Consider the following 18470-nt stretch of genomic DNA (forward strand, 5'->3'; position numbering starts at 1 on the left):
GTACTCAAGATGTGACAAAACCAGAGACTGGATGACTTGTTTCCCATTGTGTGCTGGGTCAGGAATAGGTCAAAGTTTTTCACACTAATGTACCCTTTAAGAAGGTCAAAGGCCAGATTTAGCTACAGAACAGTGTCCCACGAGCTGTGCATTGATCGAGCACACGTCAGAGGGGCAGAAGCTAAATATTCTGGGAGCTTGAACATCTTTCTTTCCGTTGAAAGTGTCTCCCGATTCACCTGGACCCCTTGGTCGTCACTTTTACTCACATAGTCTATTCATTACATTATGTCTGTCTAGTTTTGTGACACAACACAGCGGGGGTCAGCAGCAAGTGGCCATCCAGAAACCATTGTTACTATTAGCATTGTTTGGTTGCTATGACAGCATAGAGATCACAGTAGAGGATTAGACTTTGGAAGGTGTAGCTACATCAAAGTATAGAAAGAAGAAGAAGTGATTCTGTTTGATGAATAATACACTAATATGACTGTAGATACTGTCTGCAGTTCCTCAGTAGGAGGAAGTGTCTGTAGTTTAGAATTGGCAGAGCGTGCTGTCATTCTGGCAATACTTTTTTTATCTCATTTATTCAATGTGTACTGTGTCTTATTTCCATGGCTTGACTGCGATTTATTTTTCATATTCATTCATATTTATTTTCCACATTTAATAATTAATGTGACAAAGGCATGTATATGAATACTGAGATAGGGGAGATCTCATTACCTGTGGCCTAGAGAAGAGGAAAGGGATCTATCATTTAAGGGGGATCATTATGACCTGTTGGAGGGGAAATATGAATTTGAAATGAGTTTCTATACTAGCAGCCTGTCATACAATCCGGCTGGGGAATGCCATATAAAGTACATTCATACTTATTGTATATATTGCTTTATTTCTTTGTTGCCAGCTGTGGAAAGGATATGAAAAAAGATTGCTTATTGATGTAAATGCAGCGAGTACATTGATTCAGAGGTGTCTAAATCCACTCAATGTTAAATGAACATAATGAACAAGCTCCAGCCAATCACAATCGATTACAAACCAAGGTTGATTCTTAGATGTTTATCACTGCAGAAGTGCATCATGGTGTACATTTTTTGCTATTGATTATTCTCCGTGTTGCCTTCACGGCTGTGAGATGTTTTTCTGTAGTTTATCGCAGTCATTTAGTCAGTGCATATTTGTGTGCTTGTGGGTGTGATAATAATGTGTTTGTGCATGCAAACGCTGCGGAGAAATTAGTTTGTTTTTCTGAAGACTTACAGAGTATCTCCCACAAGTCTTCTTAATCTTATTCTTCTACCTCTGCTTCTTCTCCCTTTTTTTCCGCCTCCGTGCAAAAGTGTTTTCCAAATCCAGGCAAAAAGGACACATGGCTGTCAGGCAATCTGATCTTCTCATTTGGATTTGTCCCATCAACCAAACAGCTTTCTGATGGGTCTTGCATTGTTAATCATTACTCGTAATTGTTATTCTTTTTTAGTTCTACTTCCTAGCGTTTCAACAGGTTTATCTTTTTGGCAACACATTCATTTCTCCTCACTTCCAAGCCTGATTTGTTGTTTGTTTCCTTGGGAACCATTGTTCACGTAATGCGACTAGACCGACTGTACTTATCGTCTGCAGTATATCAAGGCCATCACATGGGGGCGGCATGTTTTGTCGGCTTTTGTGTTCAACTCTTGATGCTTCTAACAAGCACTTGAATAGACTTGGTGTATTGAACCAACACTTAAATGATATTGAAGGCTTGATTCTGTTATTCAGGCACAGCTGTATAAAAGCTTCTAAGTGAGGGACATTGGGGGACCAACGCACCATACATTACTCTTTTCTCTCTCTTCTGAATCCAGCAATGTATCTTTCTGTCTGTCTTTGTCTATCTATTACCCACACACACTCACACACACACACACACACTGGTAGAGGGCAAAGTCAAGCCACGAGGTTAACAGCTCACTGAGGTCCCATATGTCTCTTGCAGCAATAGCACACACTAAGAGCCTGATCACACTTCAGAGGAGCGGAGAGAAGGAGAGAGAAATAATACCCTGAATGCTTTTTAATGACAATTGAACAGCAGGGACTTGAGACTGCATCTCTGAATGTTACAATGCTAACAAAATACACCCGGATCATCCTCTGTTATCTTATGTCCTGCACAATGTTTTGTATTTATAATTAATTGAATGTTCCGTCCTGTCTCCGATGCGTGTCTTTGTTTAGAAAGCATGAATCAGGATTAAAGGAGAAGAATATCTTTAACTTGCATTTCAGATTTGGCACAATGCTCTATGTCTGGCTTACACTTTTTAGGCATGCATTGTGCATGTGAGTACACACATTCTGTACACAGAATAACCTGCTGCCCCGAGGCCTTTTGGCTTGCAAAAAAAAAGGGACCCATAGCACTATTGTTTTCCCTGTGATTCAGTTATTACACAGAGATTAACACAGTGGAACTCTTCTGTGACACCCAAGGGCTTTGGACCCGGAGAGAGCGAGCACAAAATGCCTTGACTCCCTCTCTTCCCCTCCCTTCCCCTCCCTATCTCCCTCTATTTCCCTGACAGACACACACACACACTTTCACATTGTTACGCACTTATTCAGGCATTGCCAAACAAACATTTGCACATTTGCAATTATAGCTAACACACACACACACACACACACACACACACACACACACACACACACACACACACACACACACACACACACACACACACACACACACACACACACACACGCACACACACACACACACACGCATTTGTCTGTAGGAATGTGTTCAGGGGCTGATAAGGAGGAGAATAGGACAACAACATGAAGACAGAAATGCCGGCACAGCAACAGTTTATTTTTATTTTTTTCATACACATGTACAGACGTTCCCATGTCAGACATATAGAATGGTTATTATAATACTGGTAATAGTGTGACAGATGCTAGATGGCGAGTGCAGCAGCAAACACAACAGAGATATGCAACAAAAGGGAACCCAGATACCCATTAATTTACAACACAGTTAAAGACATTCATAAATGGCAGAAGATGAAGAGAAGACGTAACAACAGACATGAAGAAAGAGAGGAAAGGAAAGGGTGTGATAAAGATCAGCAAATGGGGGATGGAGGCAGGAGTGACAGCGAGGAAGAGTGAGAGTAGAGTGAGAGGGTGACGTCATGCTGATAGCACTGAGGCGGCACAGTCCCAGTGGGATCTCCCTTCTTCTGACAGCTGTACGGCATCTCGGTGGGATCAAACACTAGCAGCAGGAAGACTTTCAGCTCCGCACAGCTGGAAGAGCATGGAAATAACATCCAAGCCTTCCATGTGTGCCCTCACCTCCATCTGTGGGCTTGTGCAAATTGATGTCAACTGTTCACATGCAACACACATCAGATGCTACCAGAATCATGTTCATATATTTAAAACACAATCTGTTTTAAATGTATGCCTACTTAATGAGTTAAGTCTAAATTGTATACTGATTCAACTAACATTGGAATGCATTTGATGAACTTTCTTACTAATGGTGGTGTTAGAGAAAAAGAAAAGTAACCTTCCATTAAAAGTTCTAAGTAATTGGATCTCTAAATGTTTAAAATCCCTAATAACACTGACATTTAACGCAAATTAACTGCAAAGTGCAAAGCCTATTATAGGACTTGTCCACAACCTTATCAGTTCTAATGCAATTGAGAATCAGGTGAAGACAAAGCCTTCTCCATTGTCTCCTCCATGCATTTTAATCCTTGTTTCTTTTTGTATTCTGTTGAGTTGCTGCTTTATTATCCTTTTTGACTAGATTATTAGTGTCATACTAGCATTTTCTGAAGCTAGGTAGAGGCTCTTAATATATTGAAAGCCAGTGATTAAGTCACAGTCTGATCTTTATTTACAGGTGGTTTCATATCTCTTTTATGTAAATGCAGGATATCTTTTGCAACATAATGACGGCAGCATGTGTGTGCTTGGCAGTGGCACCTCATGTAAATTATGCATTAAATGTCAAGGTTGTGAGGGATAGGATGTGAGGATGTGTGATGATAAAGCCATGTTTCCATCAGCTCCCGGCTTCTCTTATCCGAGTCTCAGAGGTATACTCTTCCTGTCGTGCCACAGCACAGCCTCTCTACTGTGGCGTTTCATATAGTAGTGAGTTCTCTGGGTGAATGCAATATAACTTTACATTGTGGCTAGCTGCATTATAAATGGAAAGCTACTGCTGTGGACAGATTGAAGTCGCAATATGCACTTCTTTTGAGTTAGAGTTAACGATGCAGTGTATCACGATATCCTTTATATCACAGGGGGCAAACATATTGAGCACCAGAACTTACATGATAAAGAGTCAATCCGGTGCACTTTTCAAAGGAAATTCATCATCATTCATTCTAATGTTAATCCTATTTCTCCACAGGGGGTTGCATTGTTCCAATAGGAGTAACAGTCTCTATGCTGGACACGCTATTATATATCTCACATGCAGACAGTACAGGCTAGGTGACACCACTGTAACGTGTAGGGAAATGTCTTGCAGAAAACATTGGACACACTAAAGATTTTTCATGAAAAACGGACCAGTTGTTCATAGAGCAAAATGAGAAGACAGTGTTCTTTGATTTTGAGGCAACTTTAGTACAAGTCTCATTATAGCCAAGAAAATACAAAAGATATTTGCAACGACATGTGAGCAAATCAATTCATTTCTAATAGGTTAAAGGAAACAGCATGTTTGTAGTGACACACTTTGACATACTTGCTTTTTATGAAGAGTCCATTCGCATCTTAAAATAAATCAAGTTAGTGCTACAGATGATTTATTTCCTTGAAACATATTTTGTTAATAAGTTAGAATTTGAACTGACAAGTAAACAAGAAACATGTGTTTACTACTTGTAGCTGCTGTTGGTTCTGGTGGTCACTAGAGTATCATCAAAGCATCGGCGCTATGTTCAAGGGCACGCACAAGTAGGGTTAGTGGGGAGAAACAATAATAGGATTTCACCTTCCAACCCAGATTTTCCCAGCTGGTCAACTACTCAGGCACTGCATTTATTTATACAGTAGGACCGATCTATTTTGGTTTCTAAAACAGCTAGTTATGCAACACATTTAAATACACTGTGTGTGTTTGTGTGAGTGCATGTGCGAGCAGATTGTGTTTGAAACTCACAGAGGCTCACATGATTATCAGACTGCAGCAGGGTATCTGTGAAGTCTCTCTCCCTCTCACACACGCTTTTCTTTCTCTCCTGCCTCTGCTGTTTCATTCCTTGCATCTCATATTCTCTCTCTCTTTTTCTCTTTTTCTATCACGCTTGTTTTGAACACTGACCTGTCAGTTTTGATCCCGCACTCTCCAAGTAGATGCCCTACTTATTTATCGGGGGTGGGTGGTGGTGGTGTGGAGGGGTGGGGGGTGACATCACAGTGTTGATTGGGGAGTGAAATGCAAACAAGAACCACAAAGCTATCTCAGAAGGAGGCAGAGAATTAGAGCAGAGGATACGCTTATTGAAGCCCTGTGTTTGTGTGGCTGCGTTAGCATTTTAACAGTCAGTGGAAAAAATGGACCACCCATTTTTCTTTCCTTGTACATCTTATTCTCCCTATTGGTCCTGTCACAGAGGAATGCTCTCTTTCATTAGATCACAGGCAGACTCAGGCCTGCTGTCTCAGAGATAACACTGAGGTAAATGTTGGCCTCTATCCCCTCTGAATGCCAATCATATCTTACCTACAAGACAGCTTTTGATGTCTATCACGGTCAAGGTTATCTGCCGAACCCACTATACCCTCATTGCTCTCTGTCTGCGTAATGTCTTCTTCTTTCTCCTTTTTCTTCTCTCCGTCTCCCATAAGTGTTTAAGAGGTGAATGGAAAAAGTGCTTTTAGAAGCAGTTCTTTACGTCTAGTCCTGCTATCCATCCACCTGTCACAGGGAACGCATGTCATCTCCAGCATTATCAGGTTATCGCTCTTCTAAAGTCATTGGCTCAGATGATAATTGTGCAGCAGACATGGGTGAGCAATGACTTTTAAAGTGATGCATGTTGGCATTCCCCTTGAATTCCAAGCACTTCAGAGGGACAACATGCTTATATATACACGCAGAGGTTTAGGGTTATACGTACATTTTATTCAATAGCTCACGTCCCAAAGAGTATTGAGGAGGAAACACAAATGACTGTGTGCAGACTCACTTTGCTTAGCTTTGTCTTTACTAAAAAGAATAAATAAAGAAGTATGATCATGAATAACTTTGTTCAAAAGGCTGTTTCATGAGTGGCAGAGAAACAGTGGGGTAGTTTTATTTCCAGCACCATGGACAGCTCTAAAGGCCTGTTTATAGCAAAAAGCTGGTGTCTGCAGTTATATATTGGTTATAACTAGCCTGTTTTCTACCACAGGGTCACAAAGGGCCAACTAAATCATACTCATTATTAATGTCAATCAATTACTTTACATAGCAAAATTACCAAGGTTCGTTTTGGATCTAGTTGCCCCCAGCAGTGAAGCAAGGCTCTCTTTTCATTTACATTAATGGAGGTTTCTGAACCGATCAAGGTGATGAAAAAGACACATTTGGCTGTGCTTTTGGGCGACGGGGTAATGATGCTTACGGCCATCATACTGATCCTGCGGCATAACATTTTCTTTTAACAGAAATAAATAAGCACACAGATATAATTAAAAGTAATTACCCCTCATTTATCTGTACCAGAAAGAGAATCATATAAGTGTAGCAACTAGACATTGAAAAAAAAGAAATGAGTAAAGTTAGAAGCTGTGAAATTAGGATATAGTAAAGCGTGCATCAGGGATATGCTGGCTAACATCCTTAATAGGACCTGCAGGCAAGGACATTATGTGGTTAAGTTGTACGGCCTGTGGGACAGGTACTGTACAAAACATTTACCTTGATAGAATTTTGAAATATAGAGGCATGCAACATACATAATGTGATATGCTTCCACACCACAGGGGCTAGAGGAAGACTACATATTATTTGGTTTTCTTGCAAAATTGAATCAAAGCAGATCCTGTGATGATTACATTTTGTACACCGTCTTCTCGTACAGGATTTCAAGTCAAGGACAAGGTTTCTGAGAGGTAAAGGGAGCTTTCACTGATAGTAAGGAAGAATGCCAACCGTGAGTAGCCTCCCCCAGGCAGCCGCTAGTTGTTAGCATTAACTCCCTGTCTTTCTTACGAGTCGGACTGTACTTTCATTTCTATAAATGGATTTGGGGATATTGCACATTATGTTATGCATACATTGGCGTGCTTCAGGCAATGCATAGGCTATTCTTACCGAATGAAATGCGTTCTTGCTCATCTGTCATTGCAAGTACTGTGGTTCCTGTACTGCCACAACGCATATATAATACATAAAACTGGAATTGATTCACATGAACATAAACAGTACGTTTCTATTTTCAGAACTGTATATAAGTCAAAGGCAGAGGATACAGGATCTCATTATAAGGTATGTTTGCATTGTAGAGAAGGCAATGAAATAAAAGTTATGTACATATGTGTTGTTTCGTCGCTGATTTACGACCAAATATGTGTTTTTCTTTAGAGAACGACCTCTAGAATGAGATAGACAGTGAGATAGACAAAGAAAGACTTATGGCTGACCTGCTGGATGACTGACTGCCTGATGTCAAGACAAATGATCCGGGATGATGGCATGGCTCTGAGCTAATCCAGGAGCAGTGGACACCAGCGCTGAACCATGTCAAACAGATCAGTCAGCTAAGTGTGACAAATGTGTACCGGTGGAAAACTTTGCAAGGTAGTCCTGTAGTGTGTTTAAACACCAAATCAACAGTCACATGAAAACACAAGAGGTGTTTCATTAGACCAAGAGCACATTTCCTATTAACCCTGTCACTGATTGTCTCAACTTTGTCACAGCTCTTGGTTAGTTTCAGGCGGCAAGGAAAGGAAGATGGTTTGTTTGCATGCTGCGTGTTTTGGCAGCATGCTGATTATAAGGAGATTATCAGTTGCACATTGTTCAGACATGTGTGATGGGAGTCAGAGGGAGGTGTGAGACGAAAGAAAGAGTTAAGACTCAGGTAAAGATACGCCTGATTTCTTCCGACTTTCTCTCATACTCTCTACTTTCTTGTTCCTACCCTTTTATCTTCTTTCATATTTAATATTTTGTAAATCTTATCCCCCTGATCAACTGGCCTCTTTTGCTAGCATACCCATACAGTGTTTTCCTTCCACTCTGCATAGCCTGCATGTTTGTGACTGTGAGGCTGCGTTACTGTAACTTCCTGACGCATCTCACGTCAGAGGTGACAGTAGTAGCGGTGGAACGCTGCCTTCCTGTTGACAGCTCTGCAGACAGTATTATTTCAGTCGTGTTAATGAGCCCCAGTATTCTGACATTCGAGCTGATGAAACCTGCTTATGAGCAGACATTGTTTCCAGGCGCCAGGCACAATGTTGCATATAATGTTGATACAAACACTAAAAGTCTTATCCCCTCACCAGTTGTTGTTTTGTTTTAGATAAGTCACAGCTTGGCATGTTTTGACTCTCTGCTGAAAGAAAGTCAAGATTCAGGTTTGTATCATTTCCTGGACTAACAAGAGTGCCATCATTTAAGATCAAAATGTGTTAGTCAAATATGATTTGTCATTGTTACATTGGTCCAAATGTGTTGAAGTTTGAGACACATGATGCATCTTGACTTTGATTGAATTTATGAAGAATGGTTTCCACCTATTTGGCACTAACAGTATTTTAAAGATCCAACTTCTTATTTTGAGAATATCTCATTTATTTGAGAAAAGATGCTCTCATTTTTGTCTTACAAAATGTATTTTCTGTATGGCAGCAATGCACTTCTTTAGTTCTTGTTGTATATCAATTAAAATGCTCCTAATTACCATTCAGACCATGCACTCATGCAGACAGTTTAATGGCTCTGGGATCAAATGACACCATAGTGGGCTTTTCTGTCTCTCTGCATATCCGTCTTCTTTTCACACTCTCCTCCTACCTGCCTTCCTAACGTCAGAATGAAATACAAAAAACACTATAGGGAGAAAAGTTTACAATATTCTGTAGCAGGAAAAAAAGTTGGAATAATTTCTACCTCTCCGTGCTGGTTTCTCTGACTGTTAAGCTCCGTGATCGCTCTTTCAGGAATGAACCCACAATACAAACACGGACAGGAGAAACAGGAGTTTGCAGCAAAAGGTTTTAATTACTAATCGAGTCAGAGGATACTAACTGTAGTAATATTGTCCAGGAAAGGGGAAAACAAAGCTAGGGAGTGGAGATCCTCCGCCGAGGCTCCGGAGACAGCTGGGGATAACGCCAGGTAGATTAAAGGTGGACAAGCCTGTGTCTTTGCGCTCCCGAGAGCGGGTTGGTTGGAGCAGGAGTGAGAGTTTGTCCAGCCGGACAGGAGAGTGGCGAGCAGGGGTTTCCGAGCAGAGGCTTGCGAACAGGCTGGAGCTGGTTGTGTGAAGAGTTGATGAGTCCGACGAGGAAGTGGCTGGACGTGGCAAGCGGAGGAGGAGATGATGGATACTGAATAAAGAGACAAACAGGTAAGACAAAAACGAATTCCAGAGTAGTGACGGACCAAGCTAGAAAGCAATACGTATTACCAGTGTAATCTTGACGACGAACTGGTGAAGACTGGATGAGGAGACCGGGTTAATAAGCAGGTGTGGATGAGTAGATGATCAGGATGAATGAGAAGCAGCTGCGGAGATGAATTGGCGGGAACCAGAAGTAGGTCAGCCACGCCCAGCCCGGGAGACAAACACAGACAGACAGACAACAAACAAAAAGGGAAGCAGAAGGAGGGAGTACTGCAAATCCTTACACTGACTGTGGAAGCAGAGATTTCTGACTTTGCATGCAGATAGTTTCTCCTGCATGTCTTCAAACCCAGAACCCAATCTAGGTCAACCATCTGACAGCTTCCCTACTGCCACACTGTGCTGTGTGAATATACATGTGTGCATACGTGTGTGTTTGCGCTTCACATTAGCGCCCCCAGGCTACAGCAACAACCAAAACAAAAAACTGTGTATTTTCTCATTCTTTGAATACTAATTGTTGCTCGAGATGACACAAAATAATTGGAGTATATCATATAAATGCTACACTAGCAATAGCTGGAGGTATTGATTGGTATTGATCAATGTTGCTGTCTCTGTTGACTGCTTGCAATGAGGCTTTTTGAAAGCGAGCAAAACAGGCCCGAGGCATCAGATCTCAGTTGTCTGTGACCAGCCTCAGAATCACTGGAGCTGCTGGAGCTGTGAACCACACCCTCCTCCAGTCTCGCTCTGTGTCTGGTATCGCCTGTTCTGGAGTTATTTGAGGTTTGTTGATTTCTCAGAGGGAATATAAGTCTAACAAACCACCAATACGTCAATATGTCAAGACATGCTTATGAGCGTTCACATTTGTATTCCTTTGCCAAATTTATAAGCTCTGGGAGTCTGGGACTATTCGCAAGCACCATATGCTTCAAAACGACAAAGTTCATATTAGGATGGTTTTGAGATTTGCACAAATTTGCACACATGCATGAATATAGAGTGATGATGAATGGTGGTGTACTCATAGTGAGTTTGCACAGTAGCTACTGGTTATATGCACAAACATACATACACATATGGAAAGGATTTTTGATGCTTCTCATTACTAAGATGTATGTTTGGATTCAAAGCAAATCCTAAAACACGGCCTACAACCTTTTCAGATTTCTTGAAATGGAAAGATGGAGCCACATAAAAAAAATCAGTGACGTGTTGCATTCATTTTCAAATTTATATTTAATATTCATGCCCCAAAACTTACTTAAATGGTTGTTAAATAGGGAGTGATTGGTAAAATATTGTATATCCAACTTGTTGTTGTTTGGTATTATTCACCTCAGTATATTTCAATTCTGTAGACGAGAATACAGCATCTATTTTTAGTTATGGGTGTCTCAGAATATTTAAAAATGTTGACGTGCTTGCCCACACAGGCATACAGTGAGTTGTGCTGTGCATGTTTGTGTGTGTGTGTGTGTGTGTGTGTGTGTGTGTGTGTGTGTGTGTGTGTGTGTTTGTGTGTGTGTGTGTGTGTGTGTGTGTGTGTGTGTGTGTGTGTGTGTGTGTGTGTGTGTGTGTTTGTCCACATCTAGAGCCAAACACCATCTCCATCTCTCCCCAGTGCTCACTGAAATATACATTATTCAGAGTTTAATATTAAACTGTACATGAAGGTAAATTGGAGCCATCAATCATCCAAGACTTTCATATGTGGCAGACTTTGGGAATTATTTTGAAAGGCAAAGCAGGCGTTGGAAACCACAAGTGATTGGCTAGGGAAATTGGGTGTGGAAATTATAATTATACTTTTTTTTATTTTCCAAGCTTTGCCTCATTCTGATGACATTAGCATTATAAGCATATGTTTGGGATGATAATTATTTGAGGATGACTGCGAAGAGCACACAGCTAATGAGTTAAAATATATTCAAAACTCAGAAATTTCTATCAATTTGAATGTACATGTCCCTCATTTTGAGTTTCATATGGAACTAGACAGATTTGATGCTCATCAAATTGGATTTAAAATTCTAATTAAATGAACATATTGGCATGAGTCAATTTTAATGAGGCATACTAGCCTACAGCAATATATAGACAGCACTAAGACTCAGTGGAATACCATTTTTTCTTAATTTTATCTAAAGCAACAGCTGAATCCGTAAACTCTGTTTCACAATGTACCTTGCATGTCTGTGCTGCAGTATAATGCTTGATTTAAGACAATGCTACACAATGACTGGCTAACATGGAGTGTCTCATATATCCAACGCAGAGTTAAGTTTGATAGCAGTTAAAATAAACTGCTATCTGACACATCAGTGGTAAACATCATATTTTGGTGACAGCCTCTCAGCAGTAATCCACTGTAAAAGACAGAAAGGTGGCAGGTCCTCTTGCCTCAACAGTTGAATGCAGCCACTAAGAATGTTACATCATAAGTAAAAGGACTGACTCTGGCTTATCCGTGAAACATAACACCTCTCTTTCTGCTGTCACAATAAATCCTGCTTCTTCCACAGACTGGTATGACTCATACCTGAATACAAAAAGTTACTTTTTTTTCTTGGAAAGTATAAGAGATATTTAATGAATGTCTACAGAAATAATTTTCCACTGCGGATTAAAAGAATGATGAACACATGTTATCACTTACAGATTATAATATTATAAAGGCAGCATATTATTTAAGTCAAGCTATTATTGTTCACAATCAGCCATTTTCAGTAATGCATGAATGCAAATATTGTAGTGTAGAGTAGAGTAGACCATCATTTGGGACTGATCCACTCACTATAATTGGGTCCCTGTATTGACATGTATATAAACGCAAATGTCATATGATAGTGAAAGTACAGTATCTACATTGTTTGCAGTTTAAGCCCTTATTGCAGGTTGACAACACAACCTTGTTTTTTTAGATAAACAGCAGCCTTTATAAAGGTTGTGTACTCATAGTGCCATTACACCATCTAGTCAGTAGTGGGTGCTCTTCTGTGATTGGATAGCGTCATCTCTGAAGCACCTGCAGTAAATCTGCACTAAATGAACGAGCGCTACTGCACGTGCAAACGGCAACAACTGGCAGTCTCTATTGGTCGACAGCCCACAGCAGGTAACGACTACTGCAAATGATAAAAAGAAAAACAAATGTCGTAGCATTTATTTAAAAGCTGACGATGTATTTAGCGATAATTGTGTCATATGTGGAACGGTTTGTAGTTGCCTGTCTTAGCTAACTTTCCTGGGTGCTATCAAGGCTGCTACGTTTTTTTTGTTGGAAACAATAAGCGGACAATATGTCTCTTGCTGCTGGTAAAACGGGTCCTATAGCTTTTTATCATTGGAACTTTGGTTTTATTTGTAATGAATATTAACTAGTCCAAATTAACCCAAGGAAGTGACGTTAAAGGGATGTTATGCTAGCTTACTGTAAGCTAGTTTTCGTATGTTTTGTCTTTGCCACTTATGTTCAATTAGCGCTGATTGCGTGCAGGTGTGCAACTGTAACCGTTATGTTTCTGGATAGCTAGTGCTTTCAGGTAAGCATCGGCACTTTTATTTGGCTTTATAATGAACTTTTTTGTTGTTATAAGTATGGCCATTCTCAATTTGAGCTATGCCATATAACTATCATTAAGTTAAATCTATAATGATATATTTATATGCCAGTAATAAACAGTGAGTGGCTTGAGCAATACACTAAAATCGTGTCACACTCCATTCCTCCACAGTGCTGTATTGTCTGAGAATCCTTTGCTGCTGGTCGAGTGAGCCACTTTGTCTAGAGAAGGTAAGACATTTTTCAAAGCAGACATGTTGGCTTGTCATGATAGTAAAAAGCACAGGTGTTACAATATAAACAAGGGCTTGTTTTATTCAAGTGTGCCATGGCATCCATTATAGCAGGGCTCTGACACTGAAACAGCTAAATAGAATTCAGCTATCCTTAATTCTATTACCTACACCTGTGTTTCCAACAGTGACATGTCAAAATGTCCTCCATGATTAACACCAAGTATGTGTAATAGCATTGAGTAGATCTGCAGGAGGATTCTAGCTCCACTTGTTTCACATCCCTTAGGAACCCCCTTGTTTTTTTGCAGCCATCATACAATTCTTTTTCAACTGAGCTAGCATTCAGAGCTTTGTAAATATTTTAACAGTGTCATTTCATGTGGAGGGGAGAAGCATGCTTTTGATTGTGGTACTTAGAGGAGCCTTTCCCTCAAACATGCTGAGGACAATGGCTTCCTGATCACGCAATACTTGGGATGTGGTTTTGGGATGGAATTTGAGGTACATTCTCTAAAAATAGGAATCAAGATAATAACGTTATAACGACACTCCAATAGATTGAAAAGGGAGTACTACTTATTTTTCAAAAGACTTTCAAAGCATCATATTAATCATGTGGTTTCACTAAAATAATAGATCAATATTAATCTGTTAGCATACGTTGTGCAATGGTGGGAGACACCTTTTTAAAAGTTAGGAGAAAAGATAACAAGAGAAGTTAAGGTTAGAGGTCAGAGCAGGGCAATGCCGCAGAGCCAACAATGCTTAGAGTCAGACAGCTGAGGGGTCAGGGGGTAAGGGGAAAAGACCTCATTGAACCTCAGAGGACGATGTGTTCCATGTCCTGAATGTGTGTGTCTGGGAGTATACATGCGTAAGGTGTGTTCAGCCGGCAGGGGGCAGGAGTGGAGGCCACAGGTCACGGTGTGAGCATGGGTCAGAGGTGCCCATCCTGCCGAATCCTATGAGTCGGGGTTTGACAAAGCTCTGTTTTTGTATGTGCTTGCATGTGTTTTCTTCCTGTGGATGGAGCAAAATCAGTTTTTCTATTGAAAGAGACAAGTACAGCAAATGCCCAAGTTTGTTTTGAAATGAAAACCATATTTAAAACGTGGTTACTTAAAGACTTAAGACTTAAAAACGTAAAGCCAAATGACTTTTTATGTGTTGAACCAAAACCTTCAACCAACATTCCTGAATTAAGTAGTCTTAATAATTCTTATCCACTAAATAAATAGAATGATAGAGTAATCCCCTCACTTATTGCTTGGTCTCCTTTGCAAACTGCAAACTTATGAAGAAGAAGTAAAACTTCAAACTGTGATGTGCCATTTGTTTCCTGTTGAATTTCTCTTTTGTTTTTCCACTTTGTTCTCCAAGGAACTCTGCTAAATGCTGGGTCCTCTATCATGCTGTCAAAAAGGAGACTTTGTCTGAGCTTTTCATGTCTTATCTAGGTCTGAGCCAAATGAAATGTCAGGCCATCATTTCTCCTCAGTTCAACAGGAAGCTGCACACAGCTCAAATCAGCCAGAATGCGCTGCAATTAAGTGTGGCCCCAGAGCTACAAAAGCCCCCTATAAGCTGCGGCTCCTGTTACATTGTAGCCTGCAGGATGTAACGCATCTATTCAACAGCAGCTCAACTGTGGCTGCTGACAATAGCTCAGGAGGAACATTGGGGTGATGCAGCATTGTGACACCTGATGGCAAATGTTTTGGTACTGGGGTTATCTCCAAAGCAGCCAATATACAGTGAGCCAACTTTTCAATTTTCTGAACACAACACAGCACCTGTCTGGACACTAATCACAAAGGGTGTGTGCCTTTTCTATACATGATCTATGGCTTTCGCGGACAATAAATGGTTCACAATGATGTGTATTGTTGTATGCACAGGCTCAAAAATTGCATTGCTGCTGGGATTGGATTTAGATTTGATTGTTCTTTTAAATGATTTGGGTAATTCAGTTTTATATAAATAATCTTATACTCTTGTTATAATTCCCTTCATAAAAATTACCTTTCTCCGCTCACTGAATGTAATTGTATTTGTGACTTAGTTGAATGAATATTGTGAATATAAAGCGTCAGAAAGCCTTGGGATAATAAGGGTTGTCTGATAAACCAATGCCATAAAAACTGTTCATCAGTGTCAGTAATTCAAAATAATCTATTGGAAGGCAAGAATAAATGAAATGTCCTCTACATTTATTCAGTGTTAAGCATAAGAAAACCCAACCAGTGGGTAGAGACATTGTGACTTATCAAAACAGGTGTAACTAATAACAGCTTCATTTCATTTAGGTATGCCATGCAGGGGCTCATTTTGCAGTCTGGCACACTGGCATGGCTTACTGGCACAGCTAAATGGAAAGAAGCCATCATTAATGTTATTAGTCACACCTGTGATTTTCCTGCCATGAGAAATGTCTTTAATGTCTATTCAAAATTCAGTGGGTTTGAGTGCTACAGGCATAACTGGATGGTTTGGGGAACGCAAGCCAAACCACCTTAGCACAAAACTATTGCCAAGAAGCCTCAGATTAAATTATTGATGGAGCATAGGTTCATTCTGTGGTGGCAGGTCAGGGCTCCACTTCATTGCCGGAGGTGTTTACTGTAGGAAACAACTGCAGGACTCCACAAATAAGGTGAGATGAGTCCTTCCTCCTTCCGCTGACTTGCACAGTCGACTCATGCAAGACAATGTGGCAGTCCGCCAGCTGGTGTGTTTTGGTCTTTGCTGGGGTTGTGGTTGCTCTGGAGCCAAACTTTCTTGACTCATCTCCACTCAGAAGGGGAGATGCCAGACAGTCGTGGTGTTTGTAAGTGAGAGTGAAAATAACCATCTGTGGGCCATCTCTCTAGCATCTTTTATTTACCGACACCACCCTGTCTGGCCCTGCTGTCTGTCTGCTTGCTATCTAACTATATTAAAGAACAGACTGGATTTCTGATTTGCACTCAGCTATTGTTGACTTTGTGGGTTGACTAGCCTGGTGCTAATAGCTTACTTAGACTCAACGTGTGTCTGATTAGCTCTAAATAACATTACTGTTAATATTTACTCTAAAAAAACTGCAAAAAACTTGAATACACTAATAAACTAGAAGAGCCCTCAAGAGTTCATTATCTCAGCAAGGGAGGTCTTTCATTAAGCTGTGTGACATCTCTCTGTTTAATCATGGATTACCTTGCAAGCTACTGGACACATCAGCCCTATATTGTTCTGCTTATTTTTCACTGTATGCTGAAGAACCTCTTGTAGTTACAAAGATTAGAAAAATGAAACAACATACTGTATATCAACTAGATATTCCGATCCCCCTATGATGTGGATGTCACTTGGTACATTCTAATGTACCCCTTCCTGTGTTTAGGAGCTTTGCTTTGTTACCATCTTTGAAAACATTTCAACCCGCTATGCTGTTACCACCATATCATTTGTGTCTGTTATTTGTTAGATAATCATCCTTCTTAAGTTTCGGAGCTAAAGTAAATAATGCGTTGGGGGAGTAAAGTAAGTATAATGTTGCCATGGAGTCAGTGATTTATGCTGTTAGCTACAACCCTGGTTTTAGCCTTTTATTTATTTACTAAATGACACCCTTAAAGGTAAGGTAGGTAAGTTTGAGAAACCGGCTCGAGATACAATTTTTGTTATATTCCATGGAATGCTCTTAACATCCCGATAGCAATGAATATCTTAAGTGCTTTGACAACAAATCCATAAGAAAATGTCATCTGTGGAAGCCGTGGCGCTGTAAAAAGCACGACCAATCATTTGAGCCGGCCCGGCTAAAATAACTGGATGGCCTACCTGCCTCTCAGCCTTCCATCTGTGCACAAACTTATCTCGTGCCCTCATTGGTCATGTGCGCGTTCGTGTGTGTTGGAGGAGGGGCTCTGTAAGGAAGTGGCAGATTTGTTCCGGCTGTGTATTTTCAAATTCTAGCACACTCGAGCTGGTTTCTCCAAAATGACCTACCCCACCCTTAAAAGTGTGCCAAATTAGCTATTAGAAGTTCCTAGTAAAGATGCGAACAATTTCAAGCAATGTATTACACCCTATGATTTCTAAGCATATTATGGACATTTACTTGTTAAACAGATCAGAGATAATAATAATCTTGGAAGTGTACGTGACACCAAATCTGTATATATGTGTGTCATATCTGTGTTTAGTCTTGACTGGATGAATATTGATGTTATGTGTGTATTTTCTTTTATATTAGCAATGCCGGTGCCAGATCAGCCCGCGGAGCAGGAGAAAGGGGCCATGGTAGCCCCTGTGATGCCAGCCTCCAATGGAGAAAGATCTGAGACGGAGACCACGTCCTCCATCCTCGCCTCTGTCAAAGAGCAGGTAGGAACTCTCAAATGTACACGTGTTCTGGTGCCAAACTCGCTTGTGTTTAACTTTGATAAGAAAGGCACATTTTGGCTCTTTCCTCTTCCCTCCCCTCATAGCCCATAAACAGCTTGCTATTAGGCTGGTCAGAAGGTTGTCACTGTTATTTAGCGAAAAAAGTGCTCTGCTGCTGTAAAGTGTTTAAAAGAAACCAAAGATTGATTGGTGCCAAGGGAATACGGGAGCGTAATGGATGGAAATGATGGGGATTACGGGGCGCGAGCTGTAGCCAACTACACATGATTGAAAAAGTCATTAAAATCAAGGCAATTACTAGACAGGGAGCTTTATAAGGAAGCTGCAGTGCTGTAAGTGTACAGGCCGGGCCATGGGGCGGCCCGGTTCAGGTTAGCAGGAGGAGGTGGAGAGAGGGAAGGAAAGTTGTACTTAGAGCGAGGAGAGAAGAGAGGACAGATGACATGGGAAAGTCACTGTGAGTGAGTGGGTTCGTTTGGTGTAGAGGGAGATACTGGACAATAATAATTTGCAAGTTGGCAATTTAAATCTACTGAGATAAAAAAAAGTGGACTGAAAAGATGTAGAGAAAGCAAAAAGAGGAGAAACAAAGGAATAATTCAAAGGGATGTAGCTTTTAAGTTTCAATGATACAGTTCCAAGTGTCGAAGTAGAAGTTAAAAACCATCACATTTAACA

General features: G+C 40.5%; 1 protein-coding gene across 1 annotated transcript in view; it reads left to right on the forward strand.

Annotated features, from left to right (window-relative positions):
• Positions 1–18470, forward strand: part of ctnnd2a (catenin (cadherin-associated protein), delta 2a) — a 208383-nt gene that overhangs the window by 11376 nt on the left and 178537 nt on the right. Inside the window, 1 exon segment of the mRNA XM_034132641.1 lies at positions 17641–17771. Within this exon segment, the coding sequence (XP_033988532.1) occupies positions 17643–17771 (129 nt within the window). The 5' untranslated portion in view covers positions 17641–17642.

The sequence above is a fragment of the Trematomus bernacchii genome, unplaced genomic scaffold (assembly GCF_902827165.1).
Source record: "Trematomus bernacchii unplaced genomic scaffold, fTreBer1.1, whole genome shotgun sequence".
In the NCBI taxonomy this organism is placed as follows: domain Eukaryota; kingdom Metazoa; phylum Chordata; class Actinopteri; order Perciformes; family Nototheniidae; genus Trematomus; species Trematomus bernacchii.